This window comes from Gymnoscopelus braueri, assembly GCF_963280865.1.
Source record: "Gymnoscopelus braueri genome assembly, chromosome: 5".
Classification (NCBI taxonomy): domain Eukaryota; kingdom Metazoa; phylum Chordata; class Actinopteri; order Myctophiformes; family Myctophidae; genus Gymnoscopelus; species Gymnoscopelus braueri.
Genome location: NC_137606.1, coordinates 30,765,505 through 30,775,231, shown reverse-complemented (window position 1 = coordinate 30,775,231; position 9,727 = coordinate 30,765,505). Strand labels below are relative to the sequence as shown.

At 38.6% G+C, this 9,727-nt stretch overlaps 1 protein-coding gene across 1 annotated transcript; it reads right to left on the bottom strand.

Moving 5' to 3' along the window:
- Positions 1-8,283: 8,283 nt before the first annotated feature.
- Positions 8,284-9,219, bottom strand: LOC308085860 (olfactory receptor 52B2-like; the record flags this gene model as incomplete). Its single annotated transcript, XM_080429172.1, has 1 exon — positions 8,284-9,219. The coding sequence occupies one exon, from the start codon at positions 9,217-9,219 to the stop codon at positions 8,284-8,286; it is 936 nt and encodes a 311-aa protein (XP_080285298.1).
- Positions 9,220-9,727: the final 508 nt, after the last annotated feature.

Genomic DNA, 9,727 nt, shown 5'->3' with positions numbered 1-9,727 from the left:
CTCTGTCCTCAACCCTAAGCCATCCAATCCTAGCAAAATGAGCAGGGGTTAGATGGGTTTTGTGATTGAGGCCAAGAAGTAGCCTTACTAGTTTGTTTTGGGATGTTTGGAGCCTTGTTTTTAAGGCCTTGGAGGTGTTGTGAAAGTGATACCATGAGGAGCATGCATAATCGTAATAACCATGAATGAGGGCCCCTGCAAGAATCTTCAGAGTATTCTTACTGACTAGACGTCCAATCCTATACAAAAAGCGTATTCTTTGGTTGACCTTTTTGATCACTCTTTCGGCGTTTTTGTTACCGGAGAGGTTTGCCTCCAAGATGGAACCCAGGTAGGTAATTTCCTCCTTTCTTGTGATAACATCATCACCCTCTTTGATAGTTTGTTGTCGGCGAGCCAGATACAGATCTTGTTGAGTTCAGAGCTGAGTGTTTTCTCAACCTGCAGCCTGTCCCTGTCCGAGACCAGCAGAGCCGAGTCATCTGCGAACAGGAACAGTTTGCAGTCGCAAGCTGAAGAGATATCGTTCACATATATATATATATATATATATATATATATATATATATATATATATATATATATATCAGGAACAGTAAAGGTCCTAGTATACTTCCTTGCAGAACACCACAAGTCACTGGGAGGGGAGGGGACTGGGTGCCGTTTACTTCCACCACTTGCTCCCTCCCTTCCAGGTAGGATCTCATCCAGCTCACCGACGTATCATCAAAACCTATTGCTTTAAGCTTATCGATCATAATTGGGTAATTAACGGTGTCAAGAGTGTCAAGAGTGTCAGAGAGTGTCAGAGAGTGTCAGTAGACGTGGTCAAAAACCAGGAGACTCTCAAATGGCTCCGTTTCCGGGGCAACCAAGGTTGGGGTAACATTTATGCATAGAGTTTATAACAACAAATCCGTGTGGCAACAAGGTTAGCCTGCTATCTAATATTGTTGACATAGCTGAAGGGGCCCATCAGACCAAAACAATGTTGCAGGCTGCCTGAGAGGCACTGACACTTTTAACCATATTAACACATACAAATGGAAAATGGTACACAATCAGACCCATCAGTAGCAAAAGTGTATTTTTAAATTTTTACTACAGACGAAAGGCTGCGCTACCGCGGTGCGAGAGGGGAAAGAATTAAAAGCACCATAGCGTTAAGGAGAACTCCTTCCTCCGCACTGCCAGCGAGCGAGCGTTCTGACGGCGACGTCGCGCGAAAAACTGTCCTCATTTGGGGCGATATGGAGCGTCGGCCATCGCGTTGCGACGTAGCATTAACCAATCATATTAATAGTGGGAAAAGTACTTAAATATTTTTGGACTTAAGTAAAAGTATCAATACTGCGATGTAGAAATACTCTGTTACAAGCAAAAGTCCGGAATAAAAAATTTACTTGAGTAAAAGTACAAAAGTATTGGTATCAAAATGTAGGTTAAAGTAGGCTACCAAAAGTAGAAAGTAGCTACTCATGGTGCAGAATGTCCCATTTCAAGTTTACAAATGTATACAAATCTTATACTAAATCTATAAACAATAGCAGATCTACAAGCTCACAATGCCTTGCATCACTTGTAGATCTGCTATTTTCAAATGGCTGAAATGTATATAGGGCTGAAGTGGTTAATGTATGTTTTGTAATGATAATCAAATCTACAAAGTAACTAGTAACTAAAGTTTTCAAATAATTGTATAGTGGAGCAAAAGTAGGCTACAATATTTGCCTCTAAGATGTAGTGGAGTAAAAGTATTGGAAATTGTAAAAACTCAAGTAAAGCACAAATACCTCATAATTGTACTTGAGTACATGTTACTTTCCACCACTGCTATTAAATTAATAAATAATAGGAGCGGACTTGTGGAAAGGACACACACACACACACACACACACACACACACACACACACACACACACGCACACACGCACACTCTCCTTCAGATATTATTTTCTCCATATGCTGCACATGATAGTCTACTCTACGCAAGTAGGCCTACGCATCATGCACAAACACACCACTTAAATTCTTCTTAAACAACCGCTATGGCATATGTTTGCCTGTTTGACTGAAATAAACGTGGCCTGAAGTGAGGGTCTCACTCACTGTATGAAAAGATACATAGTGCATGCATATGATCCATCATCCACTCAAGTCCCGCACCCGCAGGTGCAGGACAAACAATAGTTCATCAAATAGAAAAAATAAGTGCACACTGGTATGTATTGCTGTCAACGTTTCGATCAGTTAGAAGTTCATCAGGAATTTTACATTTTCATTAGGAAACATGTAGCTTTAGAATACAACTCTCGTAGACGTATTTATGATTCTGACGTTTTCAATCTACGAGAGTTGTAGGGTTCACCCTTATTTTTAACTCTATGGGTTCACCCCCCATGGACACAGGGACTTTCAGCACTATACCCCCGTAGACACTCCAAACATGTACAAATTGGGGAAAAAAAAACGGTGCTCACCCCCACATCCAAAATGTTAAGTCTCGCTACGGGGTAGTAGTTTAATGTAATAATCCATATCTTTCAACAAAGAAGTGTTTTAATGCCGTCTGTGGCCGATTCTGTCGTAAGTTCCCAATGGGTGGTAGCGACGCGCCCATCTGGTGAAACCCGGAATTACACTCAATGTAAACAGAAAGTAAACGAGGGTGAAAAAATGGCGTTCGGCCACAGACGGCATTAAAACACTTATTTGTTGAAAGATATGAATTATTACATTAAACTACTACCCCGTAGCGAGAGTTAACATGGCGTGGGGATAAGCACCATTTTTTCAATTTGTACATGTTTGGAGTGTCTACGGGGTATAGTGCTAAAAGTCCCTGTGTCCATGGGGCGTGAACCCTACAACTCTCGTAGATTGAAAACGTCAGAATCATAAATACGTCTACGAGAGTTGTATTCTACAGCTAGGAAATGTAGGCCTACTGTAGCGTATAGATCCCAAGTTTTCAATACAATTCCCGAAGAAGCAATAAATAAATAAATAGCGGCTGTGGTGGAAGTGGAAAGTAACTGGTACATGTACTCAAGTACTGTAGTTGGCCTACTGTACTTAAATACAATTTTGAGTTATTTTTTACTTTACTGGAGTATTTCCAAATTTCAATACTTTTACTTCTCCACTACATCTCAGAGGCAATTCAGGCAAATATTCCTACTTTTACTCCACTACACAATTATTTGAAAACTTTAGTTAGTTACTTTGCAGATATACATTATTCAATTATAAAACATACATTAACCACTTTAGCCCAATTATATACATAGGATATTTGAAAATAGCCGATCTACAAGCTCACAATGCATCACCCATGCATTGTGAGCTTGTAGATCTGCTACCTATTTTCAAACATTTTAGTACTTTTACTTTAGGTACTTTAAGTATATTTTGATGCCAATACTTTTGTAGCCTACTTTTACTGAACATTGGCCTTTTACTTGTTGTAACAGAGTAGCCTATTTCTTCAGATTGTTTGCTACTTTTACTTAAGTAAAATATGATATCTGACTACTTCTTCCACCACTGAATAGCGGATATTTTTTCACTCACTGTAGCCTACTGTTTGATGGTGGTCGTTTGAACTTTATAGGCTATAAATAAAATATGAAGTAGGTCCTAATGAGGGTCTCACTATAGGCCTAGCCTACTGTGTTTAGAACAATCCTCAAATATGAAGAAAGTGATGTGCAGTAGCTGATGTGTTGTCCGTCCACTATAGGTATTTGACGTCTGTGGACGGTATAAAACGTCTGACAATAAAAAATAATAGCCTATACTATAGATGTATATGCATATCAAACAGGCACAAAGCACATTTTTTTTCACTCTATGACAAAGCAGTGTGCAGATCTCAACCAGGTCCACAATGGAAATAAGTTCCTTTAGGGTTTTTTGTGTTATCCTTTTAACAACCATAGTAAAATCCTACCTCTGTACTGTTTACAAATCTGTTAATAAAGTATTTAATCAATAAATAAAAAACAATAAAAAGTGTTTGGGGGCGGGGCACAGCCGCGAAACCTCGCTCAAATAGAGACCCTGCGAGCGAAAATAGGAGGGGTGGACGACGTCGCTGCACGGTTCGTTGTCGCTCGCGGTAGGTCAGGACGGTCTCATTGAAAAACATGTATTTTAATGAGATTTCATCGCCCGCTCGCGTCGCGTCGCGTCGCATCGCTGGCAGTGCGGATGAGGTGTGACGCTACGGACCAGAGGTAGGGTGGCCTTCTTCTGTGCGTTGTGTTGTCGTTGCTGCTGGGCCTGGCCCTGGGCACAATCACCTTGATGGATTTTTAATCCCTCCTTGCAGGTTTTATCGCAAGGAGCTATACAATATTTATTAACAGGAAAATCATATTCAAAATAAATGTAAAACAGTTTTAATTAATTATGAACAAACACTCAAACAGTGTCAAATTTCTTCTGGAGTTGAGCGTTTTCCTGTTAGTTTCGTTTCAACCACCAGAGGGCAGTATAACATTGTCTAAATGTCAGCAACACTTTCCAAATCATTACATATCATTCAAATGAAGTGCACTGGGTTGTCACTTGTCAGTTTATACATCTTTGTCACACACTCTTGTTTTCTGCATTGTCCAATTGTTTATTTATTTGGGCCTAACACTAACACATTTACCCAACAACGTACAGGTAGAATCCATACAAATAAATAGCAGATGTCACTTAGGGATGGTTTGTGCTATGCCGGACAAAAATCCATGGCCATCATCACTGTAAGTATAACTGTATGCAACAACAACAAAAAATCTGATTGTGCTGCCAATAGAGTAGCCTATTGTAAGGAAGTTCAAAACAGAAGTCATTGATACATTGAACTTGGCCCAAACTGAAAATGTTGATTGTAACCACCAGAAACATAGCCATAGACCATATTCACACGGCGGCCATGTTTCTATGAAGTCAATGAAAGTAGCTACCCCGGGTGGCGGCACTTTCAATGTTAAATTCCAATATGGCCGCCGTGTGAATATGGTCTATAACCCTGACTGGCCCTTTCTGGGCCTCAAAGTGAGAAGTGGTTTGATGGGAAAAGTGCATACCTTGAGTGCATCTCATTTACCTAATTGCCTAATTTTGCTTTAGTTTTGTTTGACTTATTAACCATGCTCTGCTGATGAGCACATTGGTATCTTCTCCTTTCTAATAACGATAACAGACAGAAGGGGGCAGCAAAATATAATTGTGTAATATTCTGTACTAAACAGACTCAATTGTTTCTAATGACTGGGATGGCAATAGATCCATTAATGCTTTGCAATTGTTACTCAATTGTGTTAACTGATTCCCGGAAAGATATTTGTCATTTTCAAATTGAATTGAATTGAATTCTATTCTATTACAGTGTATTACATCCGTCTTGATCACATGACTATAGAGATCATGTGTACCGAAATCTGAAGGAGTAATATCAAGAAATTAGTTTTACATAAGTCAGCCTCCTGGTGGCACTGTAAAAGGCAGATGTGAAAAATGCAGGGCAAAGGTTTTTCCTTGGCCTCCAGGGAGTGTGCATACAAGGGAGTGCGCATTTTACACAGTTCGGTGCAGTCAGAGGTAAAAACGTGAATCGGCCCGTTTTAGTGCCACCATGAGGCTAATTTCACGGAAATTGCATGCTGTGTTCATGATTTGAGGCATTTTGTTCAAAACGTAGAACTCCTGCAAACTTTGGAAGCCAATCTTAGCCAATCAGGATGGAATATGAAAAATCTATATTATTTTTGTTTAATGACAATAGAGATGCTGTGTACCGATTTGCATGATGTTTGGACAAAATCTGTAGGAGTACTATAAAAAAATTGGCCTCATGGTGGCGCTATAACAGGCCCATGTGAACATTTTGGGTCAGAGGTTCTGCTCTGGCATCCAGGGAGTGTGTGTGCACTGTTTCACGTCAATCGGGCCAACGGTGCTGGAGATTAGCTGTCCACTGACAGACACCCGGACGGACGGACACACAGACGGACAGACAGACAGGGTGCAAAACAAAGTCTCGGCCATGCTTTCGGCTGCCGCCTGGCGGAGACAATAATACAAGCAATAGCAACAGCAGTAGTTATGATGACTAGCTACTCCACTACATCTCAGAGGCAAATGTTGTTCTTTTTTACTCTAATACAATTATTTGAAAACTAGTCACTAGTTACTTTGGAGATTTTGATAATCATTACAATACATTAACCATTTAAAGGGCAAGACCACTTTGGTAGAGGTTTGGGTTGTGTAGTTACCTTGCCATGATGTAACTCCAAAGGTGGGCAAGAAATAAAAAAATATTGCTCCATTGATTAGAAATTGATAATTCAAAATATGCTCCTCATTGACTTACATTGTACGGTAAAACAGCTCTCAAAGTCACTCTTTTAGCACATAAACGAACGCAAACAAAGTTGATTCAGACAATATAGAACATCACCAAACCCAGTACTGTTTTTTTTTTAAATAAAAATGTCAACTTCCTGTTGATTTTGCCATTTTTAATAAGTAGAAAACCTGGACTGGATCCGCGGATCCGGATCCAGATCTTCAAATTGTAAAATCAACAGGAAGTTGACATTTTTATAAAAAAAACAAACAGTACTGGGTTTGGTGATGCTCTATATTGCCTGAATCAGCTATGATTCAGGCAATTTATGTGCTAAAAGAGTGACTTTGAGAGCTGTTTTACCGTACAATGTAAGTCAATGAGGAGCATATTTTGAATTATCAATTTCTAATCAATGGAGCAATTATTCTTTATTTCTTAACCACCTTTGGGGTTACATCATGGCAAGGTAACTACACAACCCAAACCTCTACCAAAGTGGTCTTACCCTTTAAGCCCTATGTCATACTTGGGATATTTGAATAGTTGATCTTAAAGCTCACAATTCATCACGTCGTGAGCTTGTATATATCGACTATTTTCAAAACGTTTGAACGACAGAGTCACAGACAGTGAGACAGCTAGACAGACATAGATTTGGTAAATTAACATTTTTATGGAAATACTTTTGTACTTTTACTTAGGTAAAGTTTTGAATACAGGCATTTTACTTGTAACAGAGTGTTGTGGTATTGCTACTTTTACTTAAGTATACAAATCAGAGTACTTTTTCCACGACTGTCGGCGTCACATGATGAATGAATGTATGAAATAGGGAACAAGGGGTTAATGGCTGAGATACCAGGGTGGATGTTGTTGGCCTGGCATGATACTGTGCTCAGTGACCTATGATGTCCTCGCGCCAAACCAGACTTTGATCAAGTTGAATCCTGTGTCATCCCTTATTTTCCCCTTCAAAATGACTGACACTAACAACACTGTATGAAATGGTTATTTATTTTGTCACCAGAACAGAACATTTTGACACCAATTATTTTGTTTTATTTTATCATGGGAGGAGAAGAAGACCTCAGAGAGATGCTCAGATGAAAGCTAAATGTGCTAAAATGCATCGCCGTATGTTTTTTACTGTAAAGAAAAGAAAAGAAGAAATTAGGTGATTTCTCTCTTTGTTTTTCTTGTTCCTTGAGTGTTGCTATTTTCCCATCTTTTTCAGAAGATCTCCATACAACAAACCGTTTTAAGCATTACAGTGGTTGGTACAAGACATTTATTAAGGCTATCCTAAAACAAACAAACGAACAAATAACTAAATTAATAATAACAATAAGAATAATACATGAAAATAAAATATCACAACAGACCTTAAAAGTACCTTCACTTTGTAGAAGAATCAGATTATTTAACACTGAGGTAGACTAAACTAGAGCACCCCGTGTGCAGCACTCCATAACATGCACTTATTTCTAAGTAGTTTATCAGAAAATAAACAATAAAATAATTCATCACAGCCTCATAGAAAGCTCAAGTATTGCTGCAAAGTAAGTAATCAATATGGAATCAGAATTCATGATGAAAAGAGCACAAACAAAAACAATTACATCTCAAACAAAATAGGGGAGTGAAGAAAAGAGAGGGAAAATAAACTAGTGACGTATCAGCTTGGTCAATATTTGCAATCACAAATACGGTGTGCATATATTAATTTGTTTTGGTGATATCATGCAGTATCACATCTCACGTCAACACGTACATAAGTGCAAGCTCACAATTGGCATAAGTGAATAATACAAGACAAGAACACAATATGTACAGGTATCACTACATATACTATATACATTCAGTTTTCTGCCACTAATACCTGTTCCTTCAGGCAGTGTAAAATACAACAATGTATGAATGTACTCCATACACTAGAGAGGAAATATGGTTTTGCTAAAAAAGTGGACTACTTTATTTCTGATATCTTTTGTTTTCAGACCATAAATAATTGGATTCAATGTTGGAGGGAAAATTAATGTCGAGACCCCTATGAACCTCCTCACATGTGGTGAAATATTCTTCAGTCTATATGATATAATTGTAAAAAGGCCCAGACACTCCAAGAGAAGGAAGACAATTAAATGTGTCGCGCAGGTCTGCAGTGCTTTGGCCCTTGTATCAGGCCGTTTGCTTCTAAAACATGCAATAAGGATCTGAAGATATGTATACAGAATTGTCCCATTGCTTATCACCTGTGAAACAGCAACTGTAAAAAGACCATAAATGTTATTGATGGTTGTGTTTGCACATACCAGAGTCAACAAGGACGGGTTGTCACAGTAAGGGTGTGTTATCGCAGATCTACAGCGCGGTAAACGCAACAGAAGGATAAAGAGCACGCCCATCAAAAGCAAATTCAGGAGCCATACTATGGTGATTATTTTCATCATGTAGGAATTTGTCATAATAGTGGTATATTTCAATGGCAAACATATGGCAATATATCTATCATAGGCCATAGCAGTCAAAATGAACACAGCACCTACCCCATAAATGTGAATGAAAAAAGCTTGGGCCACACAGGCAGAGAAATGCATGGTCTTGGTGTCCAGCAGTATTTCTTTGATGACCTGAGGAAAGAGGGCTGTTGAGCCTATGAGATCATTGATGGGAAGATTCAGCAATAGAAGATACATGGGCTGGTGAAGGCTCTTGTTAAGGACAATGGTCAGGATTAGAACAAGGTTACAGAAAAGTATAACCATGTAACTTAGAGTTGCAAAAAGAAATGCAGGAAATACACTTTCAGGGGAGAGTTCGAAGCCTTGCAGTGTCAAAGAAAATGATGTGTTGTAGTAGTCCACCATTATTCCAGCCTAAAATTTAAAAGAAATATATATACAGTATATTGTCACAATATGTTAACAGTTGATACATCACAATTTTAGGAAACAGATGTGGAATGATTGATGTAGATAATATAAAAAATCAGTTACATAAATGAATCACTGCTGATGACATTGAGAACCCATACATAATTATATTCTTGCAAGATGGTTGGAAAAAATATCTCACCAAAGGATTTCCAGAATAAAGTATGTCAGATTTCTTCACTTCTCTCACTGTCTCCACTTTATAACATTATCATTTCATTTAACTCACATGACAGTCTGTTCCTAAATGATCATTTACGGAAATAAAAGTTTTGCACCAAAACGTCAAAGCTACTGTGTTGAAGACAAAAATGAAATCGCTGTATTGTTGCTCCTCCAGCAGCTCTGTACTTGTGGCTTTATAACAGTGCTACACTAGAGGTTATGCCACCACACAAAGCTCTCTTGGGTCCAATGAGGTGTTGTGAAGAAAAGTGGATCT